The sequence below is a fragment of the Oncorhynchus tshawytscha genome, linkage group LG06 (genome assembly GCF_018296145.1).
Source record: "Oncorhynchus tshawytscha isolate Ot180627B linkage group LG06, Otsh_v2.0, whole genome shotgun sequence".
In the NCBI taxonomy this organism is placed as follows: Eukaryota; Metazoa; Chordata; class Actinopteri; order Salmoniformes; family Salmonidae; genus Oncorhynchus; species Oncorhynchus tshawytscha.
Window position 1 is genome coordinate 79309145 of NC_056434.1, and position 17022 is coordinate 79326166.

Consider the following 17022-nt stretch of genomic DNA (forward strand, 5'->3'; position numbering starts at 1 on the left):
ATACTTCCTCAATTCCCAACTTGGAAGACAACCAACGTCTTTTAAATGTCCAGGTCTAGTTGCAAGGGGCTCGTTTAAATTTAGAAAACGCCCCATTATCAAAATTAAAATCATGTTATGCTGCATGAAGTAATCCAACGATGTGTATGCCGTCATCTTGTCTATTTAAAATCTTCTTTCATTGATCGAGACAGGTGAATGTAATGGACAGATTTCAAGAGACAGGATTTAAAGGAAAGTCTAGCCAGAACACTTTACGACTAAGCATGCAGGACAAATTTGTTGAGGCCACCGGAACAATGGAATTTGATAGCACATCGGGAGAAGATGAGAGCACAGACTCAGATGAAGGAAGGATGGTGGAATATTAAATCTGATGTCGGTGGAATTAAGGAACAATTGACCTCTGTTCAAAAGAACAGTTAAAGAAGCAAAAGTTGGGATGGGAAGAAATATGCCTAGTGTGAAGAATACCTCATATCTGGTGGGAGTCCAGTTTCTGGGACAATTGGGGCCCAAATTGTGAAATCCATTGGAAGTATCCAAGATGATGGTGGGGAGAGGTGTGGGTAAAGTGGAGTCGGTGAGTCACGAGGAGTGGGCTGGTCTTGACTTTTTGTGTTTCTGCTGAACACGGGCGAATGACCAGACATTAAATGACCATGCTGCATTGTGCTTTGAGCTAAGGAGAAGAGCACCTGTCAATGGAGTCATTGCTGGAGTCTCGGAAGAAGTGGTCATCGAGGAGCTGAAGAGTATTCCTGGAGTGGTTGATGCACGGAGGATGAATCGTTGGGTCAGTGGCAAGGAAAAGAAGAGCTTGTCTATTCTTGTGGTTTTTATGTGGAGTCCCTCCCCACCACAGTGAAGCTGGGTTGTGTACTTTCTTATAAGAGCTTTTACTTCCAGGCCGTTGCAGTCTAAACGGTGTAACATTTTTGGACACGTAGAGAGTGTCTACAGGCGGAGGAAGCCCAGATGCAGAAGTTGTGGAAAAAGGTGATGGTGAATGTTATGAAGAAGCAGTGAAGTGTTACAACTGTGGTGGAAAGCATGTAGGTACATCTTTGGAGTGCCCGACAAGGACAAAACAGAATGAGGTTGCCAAAGTCAGGGTCGTCTAGTGCATTTCATTTACAGAAGCCGTCAAAAGGGTGGACGGAACAAAAGGTACTCTTGAGGACTCCATGGTGTTGTCAAGTCCTTAAATGCAGGCTGCAGAGTTGGCTTCCCTCCAGGAGGATGCAGGGATGTTACGTGTAAAGAAGGTGGACTTTGTGATTTGTATGACAATGGTGATCAATGGCACGGCTAAAGTGTAGGGGAGGTCCAGGAAGATGGACAATATTGTGGATGCGGCTGAGCGGTTCCTTGGAATAAAAGTTCTCAGGGAAGGAGTTATACGAGGCACTGTCATGAGCAGTGATACCCTAAGGCCCCAGAGCTTGGGGAGGGAGCTATGGAAGAAATGAGGTAGTACTAGGATATAGGTTTTGTTAAACTCCACAGAAGAAGACATACGGCCCTTTGGGGTGGACACCCACCTGTCTCAATCAATGAGAGAATATTTGAAATAGTCAAGATGGCGGCGTACACGTGGTTGGATTACTGCATGGAGCAAAACATTTTATTTACTTTAAAACTAGACATGGATGTTTAGAAGACATTGCTTTTCTTCCAAGTCGGTAATTGAGGAAGTATTGACAAGTTAAGATTGGTCAAATTCTCTGTGCTACCCCAGTGGTATCAAATAATGCCCATCTGCCAGCTGGAACAGAGTAATGGTCTGAATAGCTAGAAGATTAAGATCACTTTAGGTACAACCGAAATTGTACTCCCGCTTTTAACCAAACCCCTGCGAAAGACACACATACACAGGTTTTGGAGGAGTGGCTGGGCTGCCACTGGGCATCATGGAAGCTATTGTTTAGAGTGGTTAAGTGCCTTGCTCAAGGGTCAAACATCAGGAAATGGCATCTAGGATTTGATAACAGCAACCTTCTGGTTACCAGCTCACTGCCGCAAGATTTTTTCCTGTCGGACCCGGGATTCGAACTGGCAACTCTTCGGTTGCTGCAAACAACTACGCTACCTGCCGCCCCTAACAACTTAACACAATTAACTCTATTGCAGGGTCCCAAAACAGCAAAACTGTATAATTGAGTTCCTTAAATAATATCCAATGTAAATGTTTTTAGGGCTAAAATCTAATTAAACTTGAATAGTCATTGCTTTCCCTTGCTGACCGACTGCGCCGGGCCTTGTCTGTTGTGTGGAACCAGACTGAATCCTTCGGGGATATTCTACCACGCCATAAATAGGACAATAACAAACAGGAACGCAACATTGTAACAAAGTCACCCAATGACCAAGGGTGACGGACTGCGTAATTATGTTTATCAAAACAGAACATGAGAGGGATTAGGCTATCTGTTAAGTATTTCGCGATATGATATTCTGGCCAGGTGCCTTCCACGGCTCCAAGCAAAGGTATTCACCAGCACTTGAGCGACAGGTTTTAGTGTAAAAAGAACAACAACAAAAAACGAGTATGCTTTCTAGTGTATCATTGGGTCAATTGGAATACCCTGCGTCGTTACAATGTAATGCGCGTGTTTTATTGTAATGTAACAACGTATCAAAATAGCAGAGCAATTAACAACATGCTACTATTGCTGCAGTTACCTTGTAGACATCTCCGTATGTGCCACTTCCTATCCGCTGAATTAGCTCGAAATCCTCCTGCGGATTGCGCCTGGATAGGTCAACGCTGGAATTCATCTTTAGAACTCCGATTTATGGTTCCCGAATGGTATGGTTGAACGAGACCAATATATCAAATCGAAAAAAAACTTACAGCGTCAGAAAATAACAGCAAGCCTCCACCAAAACTTCAACATGGCTTCCAATGCGCAATGGGCATGCGCATCAATGTGTAGTTTTAAATTCTCTATATAAAAAAAAAGCAGACTGGGAGAAAGTGTGCAGCAGCTTACACCGGTGTCAGATGGCTGGCTGACAATAAAGACCAAGTGAGAGATAAAGATTGAATGAAACAGGCTCTGGCCCCAAGAAAATGATATGGGACCCAAACGACTTGGCTTCTATAACAATAAAACGTTGGAGTAGGCTATGTGGTTAACCCTTTAGCCTCAGTTATTTCTCACTGCCTTTATGGCAGAACGTTTAACAAAGATTTAGACAGGAGACCTATAAGATCTGTACACAAAACTGTTTGGCTTTTAATTCACAGTTGCATTTTTCTGAGCCCCCATGATAGTGTATTTAAAGGTATTGTTCAACAGCATTGCCAAGTCAATCACTACTCCTATGCTCAATTGATGATTGATAATAGCAAAGTTTATACATTGGTTTTGGTGACAAGAGGCCTGGAGTGAAGGGTTGATGAGCAGGGATGTTAATTAGCATTAGTCCACTACAGGGTAATGCCATTCATTCCTTGGTGGTGTGTGTATGTGTGTGCGTACAGGCTGTGTTGTCACTATACTGGTCTCATGTTGCAGCAGAGACAGTGCTCAGTCACGTGTTGGGTTAGGGAAGGGTGGGGTGAACTTACTAAATTAATCATTTGACCAAATATTTAGGAATAGGGCATCATTTTATGGAGTCTATGAAAGAAGAAACCACATGGACAAAGTGTCCAAGTCAAACAAATGTGTATAGGAGGTTTCATGATGTTTGTATCTAAACCAAAGTAGGTTATTTTTCAAGATTGTTCTATACATCCTTTGGGGTCTCTATAAGCTTCAATATTAGGTCCTTAACGTGCATCCTTGTAGCTGTGTGAGCTAATATAGTAAAAATGTTTACGTTGGTGTAAATTAAGCCAATGGCCATGGGGAAAGTTGAGCCAATGGTTGAGCCAATGACAAGTTGAGAAAATTGAAATGTTTTCTTCCCAGGTGTAATACAAGGCATTATTGCTGGGATATATAGTATCAACAGGGCCTGGCCTATGTTAAACGTGTTTTAAAGGGTACAGTGTTTATTAGATGTTAAGCCTGTGTTAAAAGATGCTTAAAAGTATTAAAAGACAGAAAAGGGATTGTGTTTTGGAAAGAAAGATAGACATGGTTTTAAAAAGGTAGTATTAATATTTCATTCAGTACAGAAATGTGTAGGTGGGTTAACTTACCTTGTCCCGCGGCTCAACTTACTCCATACCCAGGGTAAGTTGTGCCAAGAGACCACTTTTTTTGGACAAGCTATGTTTTCAAAACTGTGATGTTTACATGAATTCTAATTATTTCCAGGGATACATAACATCCTGAAATATATGTAGCTGTCGTTCGTAATTAGTCATATTACAGGCAGTGCCTAGTGAGTCTCCACGCCACTTGTAAAGTCTTCCATTTTTTTTAAATAAAAAGTAAATAAATTAGATTTTTTCCCTACTGATCTACAGAAGCTACTCAATATTTTCAAAGTGAAAGAAAATCATAGACCATTTTCCAAATGAGTTACGAAATAAAAACGAAGATGTCTTGATTGTGTAAGTCTCCACCCCACTGAGGTAATACTTGGTGGAAGCACATTTGGCAGCCATTGCAGTTGTGAATCATTCTTAATAAGATTCTACCAACTTTGCACAACTCTTAGGAAAACATCATGTTTATCCACTGTTTTTGTCAAAATTGCTCAAGTTCAGTAAATTTGGTTGGGAATCATTAATGGACAGCAAAATTCAAACCTTGTCACTGATTTTCAAGCAGAATTAAGTCAGGACTGAGACTGGACCATTCAGGAACACCTATTGGAAAGCCATTCTGGTGTCTTTCGCATGAACATATGTGTAATAAAAATAATAATACTCTGTCCCAGGGTTGGGTTTTCAGAAGATTAAGACAAGGTTCTCTAACTTTTCTTATCTGGGCTTTGCTCCTTTCATATTATTTTGATCCGGACAAACTCGCCAGTCCCTGCCGTTGACAAGCATACTCATAGCATGATGCTGCCACCATAAATACTTGAAAATGCAGAGGATCAACAACATTGCCTTCACTCCACATTACTGGCCTGCATGACAAAAAGAAAAGAAGGAAGTCTGTTAAAAATTCACTCCAAATCATCCATTAGGTTTGCGACAAGAACTTTAAGTAATATGGAAAGACAACACAGCAAAGAAATTAACTTTTTGGCCTAAATTTAAAACTACAGGTTTGAGTCATATCCAATGCAACGCAACCCTCTGTATTTTCAAGTATTGTGGTGGCATCATGCTATGGGTTTGCTTGTCACCAGCAGGAACTGGGGAGTTTAAGGTTCAAATTAAATAAGAAAGGAGCAAAGCCCAGGTAAAAAGTTAGAGGAACACCCAGTCTGTCTTCTGAAAACCTTACCCTGGGATAGTTACATTTTTCAGCTGGACTAGTAACCACCATAAAGTGGTTAGAGCGTTGGACTAGTAACTGGAAGGTTGCCAGTTCATATCCCCGAGCTGACAAGGTACAAATCTGTCATTCTGCCCCTGAACAGGCAGTTAACCCACTGTTCCTAGGCCGTCATTGAAAATAAGAATTTGTTCTTAACTGACTTGCCTAGTTAAATAAAGGTTAAAACATTTTTTTTTACAAATAAAATAAAAATTACACAAATGGTAATGTCAAAGACACACCATAATGTCTTTTCAAAAGGTGTATAAAAAATGTGAAGACTGTGCAAGGGTTGTGTAGACTTTCACTAGGCAGTGTAGATAATGACCACATAATATTACCAATACTGACCTCTATAGTGGCGCTCAATAAGTTCTTATACTTAGAAAGTATTGTAAATATAGAGGTCAGACAGCCATGTTGATACACAGAAGAGTGAGAGAATGTCTGTGTGGGTTGTCACTACTTATCAAAGCCATAAAGTCATAAACCCGCCTACAATTTATATTCTTAAAATTTGATTTGAAACCTAACCCTAACCTTAACACTGCTAACCTTATTCCTAACCTTAAATTATGAACAAAAAGCCCATTTTGACTTAGTGGCTGTGGTAACTAGCGGGAGCCTCTATCTAGCCAACTTGGTCTTGTAATGAAGTGCTATGCAAGAATTATGACAGACCACGCAGGTGTCAACTGCTCCAATTGGAACATAGGCTACTGTAGCTATTGTGTTACAAGTATTTATACAATGGGTGGGTCTAATCCTGAATTCTGATTGGTTAAAACCGCATTCCAGCCGGTGTCTATTCAAGTTACCACCGGCCAAATCTATGACATTAAAATGCCTATTTACTCTGTTCCATCTGACTGCACAATCCCATGTCTCATCAGACAAGCAATTTATAAATTTGATCTCCACTCTAAAAAGCATCTAGACATTATCTCACATTTCTTTTAGACTAACATTACTTTTCAACAGCTGAGATTTGTATACACCTTGCTGTCTGTATCTCCGACATAGCAACAATGTTTCAATATTCAAATTCGATCTCCACCTGTCCCATAGTAATGAACGTGTCGGGAGTCAGTACGAGACACAGACAGGAAACGTTTCTCAACCAGTCAAAATCATGAATCAGCTGGCATCATTTTTATGGAGATATACAAAGAATGTCAATAGAAAAAAGGTCAACCGAAAGGAAATGAAGCTGGTTTACAGTCTTTCCAGCGACAGTTTGAAGTGATTTTGTTAGCTGTGTTGTTGGCTAGTTCCTCTGAACAACAGTGTTCTGATGAGTGAGCACATTTTCTATGCCAGGCGAAAACGAGCCTCATTAGCTCATTGTTATGGATGTACCCAAATAAATGTCTCTAGAAAACAGCTTAAACAAATGCAGCTACTTTGCTGTTATTCTGGCTGCCAGTATGGCAATCGAACGTTTAGAACGAATGGCGTCCATAGATACAGAACAAAAATAATAAATGACTGGGTCGTGTCTCTGGCAACCGAACCGATAGAACGAACGAACGACCAGCCGGCTTGGGTTTCAAGGACTAAATCTTGAGGAAGAATGAAATAGTATGAATAAATTCATCAAAATAATGTTTTTAATGAAACTACAGTGCCTTTGGAAAGTATTCAGACCCCTTGACTTTTTCCACAGTTTGTTATGTTACAGCCCTATTCTAAATTTAATAAATTATATTTTTTTCGCCTCATCAATCTACACACAATACCCCATAATGACAAAACAAAAACAGGCTTTTAGAAATGTTTGTTAATTTATTACAAATATAAAACTGAAATATCACATTTACATAAGTATTCTGACCCTTTACTCAATACTTTGTTGAAGCACATTGGCAAAGATTACAGCCTCGAGTCTTCTTGGGTATGACGCTACAAGCTTGGCACGTCATTATTTGGGGAGTTTATCCCATTCTTCTCTGCAGATCCTCTCAAGCTCTGTCAGGTTGGATGGGGAGTGTTGCTGCACAGCTATTTTCAGATCTCTCCAGAGATGTTCACAAGTGGTGCAGTGGTCTAAGGCACTGCATCTCAGTGCTAGAGGTGTCACTACAGACCCTGGTTCAATGCCAGGCTGTATCACAACTGGCCGTGACTGGGAGTCCCATAGGGAGGAGCACAATTGGCCGAGTGTCCCCAGGTTAGGGTATGGCTGGGGTAGGCCGTCAGTGTAAATAAGAATTTGTTCTTAACTGACTTGCCTAGTTAAATAAATAAAACATGTTTGATCGGGTTCAAGTCCGAGCTCTGGCTGGGCCACTCAAGGACATTCCGAGACTTGCCCCGAAGCCACTCCTATGTTGTCTTGGCTGTGTCCTTAGGGTTGTTGTCTTGTTGGAAGGTGAACCTTCGCCCCCAGTCTGAGGTCCTGAGCGCTCTGGAGAAGGTTTTCATCAAGGATCTCTCTCTGTAGTTTGCTCCGTTCATCTTTCCCTCGATCCTGACTAGTCTCCCAGTCCCTGCCGCTGAAAAACAGCCTGATGCTCCAACCACCATGCTTAAACGTAGGGATGGTGCCAGGTTTCCCCCAGACGTGATGCTTGGTATTCAGGCAAAATAGTTCAATCTTGGTTTCATCAGACAAGAGAATCTTGTTTCTCATGGTCAGAGTCTTTAGGTGCCTTTTGGCAAACTCCAAGCGGGCTATTCTGTGCCTTTTACTGAGGAGTGGCATTCATCTTACCATAAAGGCCTGATTGGTGGAGTGCTGCAGAGATTGTTGTACTTCTTGAAGGTTCTCCAATCTCCACAGAGGAACTTTAGAGCTCTGTCAGAGTGACCATCAGGTTCTTGGTCACCTCCCTGCCCAAGGCCCTTCTCACCGGATTGCTCAGTTTGGGCAGGTGGCTATCTCTAGGAAGAGTCGTGGTGGTTCCAAACATCTTCCATTTAAGAATGATGGAGGCCACTGTGTTCTTGGGGACCTTCAATGCTGCAGAAATGTTTTGGTAACCTTCCCAGATCTGTGCCTCGACACAATCCTGTCTCGGAGCTCTACGGACAATTCCTTCAACCTCATGGCTTGGCTTTTGCTCTGACATGCAGGTGTGTGCCTTTCCAAATCATGCCGCCCCAGAATTAGTGTAACTACTTCGAACTTAGTAAGCCTCCATCTTCCTTTCAATGAAAGCAAGTCTGCGTCGTCTAACACGGTGGGAAGCTCCACCAATAGGGCATCAGGACGCAAGTAGACTTGATCCTTGACCTCCGCAGTCCGGATCCTTCCATCTGCACCTGGTATCGTCTTCACTATCCATCCAATGGGCCATGAAGCTCGTGGTAGCTAAGGATCCACTATCATGGCTACTTTCAGTGGCGATTTTAGCATGTCAATCTTGGTGGGGCAAAAAAAAATTTATGTGGGATGCATGACAGCAAAGCCACCACACAACACAACATTAAACAATACATTAACTGCACTATAACGGTGACAAACGGTGCACACAAACTGTTAGGGCCTACATACTGTAAAGCTGTCCCAACAGCAGAGTCCCAACATCCGTCCCAACACCTTACCACTGCTCCACCTGGCATCAGCGGAGCCTTGTCTGGCAGCGAAACAGTTCATTCAGCCTCATTTACTGCTTTAAAATAACATAGCTGATGTAGCTGACTTGCTTAAACAAATGGGGTTTCTACTGACAATTGAGATGTACAAACTATGGCGTAAGGGGACGACAAGGGGATAAGAGGCAATCTGTAATTTCGATTAAGACATTAATGAGCGAGCTAGGACTGATGTTGTCAATATAACTATTTGTTCAGCACTTTTGAAATGTACAACGACAGAATTCAGAACATGGGCCATTTTTACAGTGTTCTCCCTGTACACCAAGTCAGAACTGTAGAATAAATAAAGGGGGCATATAAGCAGAAAATATTTGATGATTACAAATTAAATCAACGTTTATTTGTCACGTGCGCCGAATACAACAGTGAAATGCTTACTTACAGGCTCTAACCAATAGTGCAAAAAAGGTATTAGGTGAACAATAGGGAGGTAAAGAAATAAAACAACAGTAAAAAGACAGGCTATATACTGTACCCCAATGCAAATTAATTACTTAAAAATCATACAATGTGATTTTCTGGATTTTTGTTTTAGATTCCGCCTCTCACAGTTGAAGTGTACCTATGATAAAAAATTACAGACCTCTACATGCTTTGTAAGTAGGAAAACCTGCAAAATTGGCAGTGTATTAAATACTTGTTCTCCCCACTGTACATGTAGATATGGTTAAAGTGACTATGCATATATGATGAACAGAGAGTAGCAATAGCGTAAAAGAGGGGGTTGGCGGGTGGGACACAATGCAGATAGCCCAGTTAGCCAATGTGCGGGAGCACTGGTTGGTCGGCCAAATTGAGGTAGTATGTACATGTATAGCTAAAGTGACTATGCATATATGATAAACAGAGAGTAGCAGCAGCTTAAAAAAGAGGGGGGGGGGACAATACAAATAGTCCGGGTAGCCATTTGATTACCTGTTCAGGAGCCTGATGGCTTGAGGGAAAAACTGTTGAAAAGCCTTTTTTGACCTAGACTTGGCACTCCGGTACCACTTGCCATGCGGTAGTAGAGAGAACAGTCTAAGACTGGGGTGGCTGGGGTCTTTGACCATTTTTAGGGGCTTCCTCTGACACCGCCTGGTGTAGAGGTCCTGGATGGCAGGCAGCTTAGCCCCAGTGATGTACTGGGCCGTACGCACTACCCTCTGTGCAACCAGTCAGGATGCTCTCGATGTTGCAGCTGTAGAACCTTTTGAGGATCCCAGGACCCATGTCAAATCTTTTTAGTTTCCTGAGGGGGAATAGGCTTTGTAGTGCCCTCTTCACGACTGTCTTGGTGTGTTTGGACCATTCTAGTTTGATGTTGATGTGGACACCGAGGAACTTGAAGCTCTCAACCTGCTCCACTACAGCCCCGTCGATGAGAATGGGGGTGTGCTCGGTCCTCCTTTTCCTGTAGTCCACAATCATCTCCTTAGTCTTGGTTACATTTCTCTAAAACAGGTTATAGGCTACATGTGCACCACCAAGTCAGAACAGTAGGGGAAATTAAGAGGTGAAAATAGACCAAATTATTAGGGTGAGGCACATGGGCTACTAACAGCTTACTACACAATATACACTTAGTATTACTTTCTTAGCTACAGTATACATATCTCCCTGGCATATTACATCATTTATGCAGCAGTATACAAGACATTTATGGACTCACCTTGTGCTGTGCTCACTTGAACAGTAAGGTGACGTGGCGGTCCTTCGTGGGCAAATTTTGTTATCAAACTTTGTTGTCAAAGTCTGGCATTCTCTGGATTGATGGTGCTTTCAAGACAACTGGGAACTTGAAAAAAAAATCAAGGTTGAATCATGATGATGTCAGTGATCTTCTGGTCGTAGCTATAGAAAGAGACCCGAGTTCCCGATTTACAATTCAGAGTTGGATGAAAGTTCAAAACGTATTTTCGAAGTCGTAGCTCGTAGCTCGAGATCCCAGCTGTCTTAAACTCACAGTTAGCCACTGATTCCTTCCAAACCACTCATTGTTGAATTTCCAACTTGTTGTGGAATGTTTATGTCCAATGGCCAATGAGCACCGATACGTTTTTATCTATAATTTCTCTTCATTATTTCTCTTCATTGTTTCTCTTCATATGACAAGGATTAAAAAGGATTTGCCAGTAGATTGTTGACTTGGTTCATGATGATGACTGCTAGCTAAGATTTTGAAAGTTTGATGTTGACATGATCAGTCCAATCAAAGCTACTGCAGATTTAATGTGATGAGGTAATTTTATCTGTGGTCAATGAACATGAGGCTTCTTGGGTGGGCACTTCTAATGTAACTATATTGCAGCACCCAAGGGGCTTGAATTTTCGAAATCTCCATATTTTCTGCTGTCTTGCCACACTGCCACAGAAAGCACTGAGCTAGGCTGAAACACCTACATTTTGGAGCTCCCTTACTCTAGAAAACCATGTTTGTATGCGGCTTTATTAACTCAATGATATATTTTTTCCCATTGTTTGCAAACTGATATGTGACAAGTATTAAAGACAAAATAACATGCAAAACAGGCAAGACCCCCTCAAAAAATTATGGGTCGCCACTGGCCACTTTATACAAATGTTGGTAACCCATTGTAAAAAAGTGATAATGCCCTTGAAGCCGGTGATTGGAGGATATATTGGCACAACATGGACTCGGGCCTAACACCCGTGCCAATATATCCTCAAAACACCGGCTTCTCAGGCATTATCACTTAATTAAAGAGCACCCTTGTTCTCAATTCCACCCTGTGGTGACAAGGCAGAGTAGCCTACTATGCAGTCTGAGTTGGGAAGAGGAATAGCCTTGTGTAGGACTGTCTGTCACTGAGGCTGCTTGCCAACACACCCCATAAATGCTTTTACGTTTTTTCATTAGTTTATTATCATTTATTTATGCAAGTCTACAAATGCAAGGAAAGCTTTGATTTTATGTGAACGTCTGCCTGCCTCACTGAACCAAACAGAAGAATAAATATCCTCTCATTTTATACCTAATAGCTGGAGTGGTTTATTTCCGCTGAATACTCTGGAGCAGGAATCCAGCCTTTAATTTCATGGATGGTTGTTCAACAGTAGGGAAGAGATTAACCGTGCACCTATGTCAACACACCCGTGAGAAAAAAAGTTGGAGGGGTAAAAAGGTGAAAGTCAAACTCAGTCAGTATTGATTAAAGACAGACAGCTAAGAACGCTTTATTGAAGCTTCACTTCTATTGATGTACTTGCTCTTACTTTACAGAAGGCCTTTGATACATCGGGCTCTGCTGAGTGCATAGGAACAAATCAACTGTGTTAATGAATCTTCATAAGTGCACCATGTTCTGAGATGTCCATGTCCCCGTATCTGCTAATGAAGCAGACTAGGAGGGGAAGGGAGCCTTCTCTGCACAATGTCTCTGACCATGTTGCAGCATCATGTTAATCATTAGCCTAAATAGACTATTTTAATGCACTGTGTTGAAGTGTTTGTTCTGTTTCAACTATGATATCACTAAAGAAATGATGAAAAACACATCTACGTTATGATAATGACAAGAAACGTTGTTGCTATTAAAAATAATTATAATATATTTATATTATAATAAGTAGTAGTGGTGTTATCATGACTCTCGTGCCACAGGGACTTTTATTAGTAGCGACGCGCTGCTGCGCTGACAGAATTATTGACATTTCATCGCGCGCTCTGTGCGCAGCACCTGTTTTAATCCCGCAAGACTGGAAATCCGAAGCACAGCACACAGAGAGTCGGCCGCGCACAGGTTACAGATATACACACACCTCATCCCACATTTATAGGATATACTGAAGTCAGGGAGTCGACGAAGTGGGAGAGCAGGAACACGAGTCAGGTTATTCTTGTGCCTGCACCCAGCCGGAGATGCCAGGACTTTACAGCCTTTTCGGCATCATGTAGGACAGGATGAAGCCCTGCACACCCGTGTTGATTAGGAGGAGTGAAGTGGACGGAGTGACAGATGCTTCCTTGACCAACTCTTCAAATGTTGATGACCGAAGGATGGAGAAACAGACCTTGGTGACAGCTATCAGTTTGTCCATGAGCCTGGCGTCACTGGTGCTTCTCATCACCGCTATCATGACTGACCACTGGTACGAGACGGACACCACACGGCACAGGCAGAACTGCGACCAGTTCGGTCCGGACGCCAACGAACACAAGAACCGGTTGATGCCCATCTATCACCTGCCCCTGATGGACAGCAGCAATCCTCGGAGGAACCAGGCGCTGCTCCGGGCGATCCACGTCGGGAGTAGAGAGGAGCTCCTGGAAAATTGGAGGTCCATTTTGGGAATGGGAATTTTAGAAACGGAATGCGGGCGCCCCATTTTCTCCACTTACTCTGGACTTTGGAGGAAATGTTATTATCTAGGAAAGGACAAGGACATCGACAACCTCATATCCAAGGGTAAGAGATGCGGTGGGGAATTTGACCCGGGGCCCAGTGCGGTGCAGTGAAACCGCATCCCTTGGAGATATTATTTAATATCCGACCCAATATACAGGCCTATAACTTTCCTGAAAGAAATAGTAGGCCTTTTTGTAAATGCATGCAATGCTGTTCAATGGTCATTTCAATTAATGATATATCCATTGATCCTTGAAAAAAACTCATGAGTTTAGTAGGCTACAACTGACTTAAACCCATTATAACCCAAAATGTAGTTGTTTTTGTTGTAATTTCAGTGTTTGTAAACAAACGATGTATAGCTTCAAAACATGTTTTAAACTATCATGTTGTCCTCTGAGATTCTGTGTGGGTCTAGCCCATCTGTAAGCCATGGTTGTGTATATTTGTGTCCATAACAAATCTATTAATTTGGATAACCACTATGGCCGAGGTGTGAAATCCATAGATTAGGGCCTTATTTCAATTGACTGATTTGCATGGTTGCATGCGTGGTGGAGTGCGTCCACCATACAGACCTCAGAGAAGCTCTCTGAATGATCAGTTTCAGACTGCATCTGTCAGAAATCAAGGTCATTACATTTGACCTGACACCAAAGCCATTCTAGGAAGTGTTGGATGTGTTCAATATACATTATATTTCTATGATCCATATCATTTGCATGAGGATAGAACGTGATATCAATATGAATATATGTGAATAAATTAATGGGTGCCTTCTGTACATAACATGCTGTGAACTCAATCAATTGGAAACTTGCTCAAAAGCTCGAAATCGTGGAGTTGAGTTTGGTCAGCTAGGATTCTCAAATAAAAAATGAGTATACCAATTAATATAGTGACAATGGAAATGTCAGTAGGCCAACTTTTTGTAATATTGGTATATAGTTTGCGGAAGGGGAGCAGTTCAGATCCCTGCCATACTTAATGCCACAATTCTACTGAATTACAGTTAATATAAGGAAATCAGTCAATTGAAATAAGGCCCTAATCTATGGATTTCACATGACTGGGCAAAGGTGCAGCCATGGGTGGGCCTGGGAGGGCACAAACCCTCACCACTTGGGAGCCAGGCCCAGCCAATCAGAAATAGCTTTCTCACAAAGGGATATATTACAGACAGAAATACCCCTAATTTTCATCAGCAGTCCGGGTAGCTGTCTCAGACGTTCCCACAGGTGAAGAAGCCTGATGTGGAGGTCCTGGGCAGGCGTGGTTACACGTGATCTGCGGTTGTGAGTCTGGTTGGACGTACTGCCAAATTCAATAAAATTATGTTGGAGGCAGCGTATGATAAAGAAAATAGCATTCAATTCTCTGGCAATAGCTCAGGTGGACTATCTTGCAGTCAGCAAGTCAATAGCACTTTTTCTCAAAACTTGAGACATTGGCGGCATTGTGTTGTGTTACAAAAGCTGCAAATTTTTTTGTGACCTTTTATTGTCCCCAGCACAAGGTGAACCTGTTTAATGATCATGCTGTTTAATCAGCTTCTTGATTTGCCACACCTGTCAGGTGGATGGATTATCTTGGCAAAGATGAAATGCTCACTAACAGGGATGTAAACAAATGTATACACAAAATTTGAGAGAAAAAAGCTTTTTGTGCCTATGGAACATTTCTAGGATCAGTTATTTCAGATCATGTCAAATGAGACCAACACTTTACATGTTGCGTTTATATTGTTGTTCAGTACACATCACTCCAAAACATGTTAGTTATCAGAGATGTAGTAGACCTATTTGGGTTGGTGTGGCATTTCCACGTTTGGCTTTTACTAGTCTAGAGGAAGTAAAATCTGCCATCTTGTGGGTAAAATTCTAACTTACAGCCTCTAAAACCCTATTATGAAGTCTGTTCACATGACATGTAGGTCTGAATATCAAAGTAAACCTTATCGTGTACGTGACTATACCATAGCAACTAATTATATAGAGTTGGGATGCTAGAATAAATCATGGCATTAAAGTGAAAGTAGACCCCCTTGGGCTTTATAAAGTCTAGAAACAGGGGAGTCTACTTAATAAATGAGTACAGCTTTTCTCAAGACAACTGTCCTTGAGAAACACTTGCCCTTTTCTATATTTTGGCCTTAACCTGATACACATTATGTTCACACAAGTTATTGTCTCTGTGCAGGTATAGCCCAGCGATGCACCATCATCAAGTACCATTTCTCCCAGCCCATACGGCTCCGCAACATCCCTCTCAACCTGACCCGCACCATCCAGCAGGACGAGTGGCACCTCTTACGTAAGATCCTTTTCACATTATGAAGGAGGTTCCCTGATGGGCCTGATTCATTCAGACATCCTATTACTCTCCCACGATCTTCCATTCAAAAGGAGGGCATATATAATTTACATTTACTTCCCGATGTCAGACCTGCGGCGGATCACAGCAGGGTTTCTAGGCATGGCGGCAGCCGTTCTGTTGTGTGGCTGCATCGTGGCGTCTGTCAGCTTCGCCTGGGAGAAGTCTCTCACTCAGCACGTCTCTGGGTTGCTCTTTCTCATGGCAGGTACTGTTACCCCCCCCAAAAAAAATCACCTGATTGTGATAGTCCGTTTTCTTAAACAACTGATTTTTCTTGCACATTCTCCTACTCTCTTTGTGGTCCCTCTTCCTTCTTAGGGATCTTCAGCACCATCTCCCTGTGTACCTACGCGGCCAACGTGTCCTACGACCTGGCCAGGGTCCCTCCCTTCATCTACGGGCTGCCTGCTGACGTGGAGCATGGCTACAGCTGGTCCAGCTTCTGTGCCTGGCTCAGTCTGGGGCTGACGGTGACATCTGGATGCCTGTGCACCACCTTCCCCATCCTCAGCTGTAGCAGCAGCAAGGGTGCCCCCAACGCGGGTGTCTGATACACACCTTGCTGCGTTTGATATACACTTTGCTGTGTGTTACACACACACTGAGCTACAGCAAGGGCTTGTAGGAAGAAAGAGTCTAATATGTCTGTGTCCGACACACCCCTTTACTGTGTCGGACACACCTCTTACTGCATCTTTCACATCAACAGCCTGCTGACCAAGCCCATCCCCAGACATCTGTCTGACACTGCTGCAGCCGGCACCTGGGACTAACATTGACTCCTATGTTTTCAGGGTGAAAACCCTTCTGAGTGCTTCTACTAGACCCTGCATCTAAATCTAGGTTACCTCCATGGAGCAAAACATCCTGGAATTGTGGAAGTATTGAACCATCAATGTTGGCTTCACCCCTGCATTCAGGCTTTGTCTGGGGCCTTCATGCAATTATGTCTGTGATTCAGCCTACTGCTACATTTCCATATTTCCTATGTGTGATCAGAATTCAGTGTCATGCAAATAACTGTCAAATCACTGGTGGGAAAACAGAGGCCTTGACGTGTCATCAAAAATGATAGAAAGTTATTTGAAAGGAAGACAACTATAGAAAAGAAGATTGAATTTCTAGAAAGATGTGGCTCAAACTGACTAGATGTGGCTCAACCCCCCCCCCATCAATGGTTATCAATGGTTATCAACCCCTGATCCTCCCAGTGGAACCTAAGCGGAGTGTATTTACCTTAGTCTCAGTGGATGTATTCTGTCATCTAATCGCAGACAGTGTATAATTGTTGGATGTGAGTCGTG

General features: G+C 42.4%; 2 protein-coding genes across 2 annotated transcripts in view; one reads left to right on the forward strand and one right to left on the reverse strand.

Annotated features, from left to right (window-relative positions):
* The window catches only part of LOC112253152 (mitogen-activated protein kinase kinase kinase kinase 3), a 77746-nt gene extending 74833 nt beyond the window's left edge, over window positions 1–2913 (reverse strand). Inside the window, 1 exon segment of the mRNA XM_024425136.2 lies at window positions 2686–2913. Coding sequence (XP_024280904.2) covers window positions 2686–2781 — 96 coding nt within the window. The 5' untranslated portion in view covers window positions 2782–2913.
* A 9739-nt stretch (window positions 2914–12652) lies between these two features.
* LOC112253155 (transmembrane protein 178A-like) lies at window positions 12653–16886 on the forward strand. The gene is made up of 4 exons (XM_042323645.1): window positions 12653–13402; window positions 15542–15655; window positions 15786–15923; window positions 16037–16886. The coding sequence occupies exons 1-4, from the start codon at window positions 12898–12900 to the stop codon at window positions 16267–16269; spliced, it is 990 nt and encodes a 329-aa protein (XP_042179579.1). The 5' UTR covers window positions 12653–12897; the 3' UTR covers window positions 16270–16886.
* Window positions 16887–17022: the final 136 nt, after the last annotated feature.

What these genes read in the sequence shown, in the direction of transcription:
- LOC112253155 (XM_042323645.1), top strand. Translation starts at nt 12,898, where the DNA reads ATGAAGCCCTGCACACCCGTGTTGATTAGGAGGAGTGAAGTGGACGGA. An exon ending in CGACAACCTCATATCCAAGG is followed by an intron (nt 13,403 to 15,541) that starts GTAAGAGATGCG and finishes GTCTCTGTGCAG; the next exon opens with GTATAGCCCAGCGATGCACC. An exon ending in GGACGAGTGGCACCTCTTAC is followed by an intron (nt 15,656 to 15,785) that starts GTAAGATCCTTT and finishes TCCCGATGTCAG; the next exon opens with ACCTGCGGCGGATCACAGCA.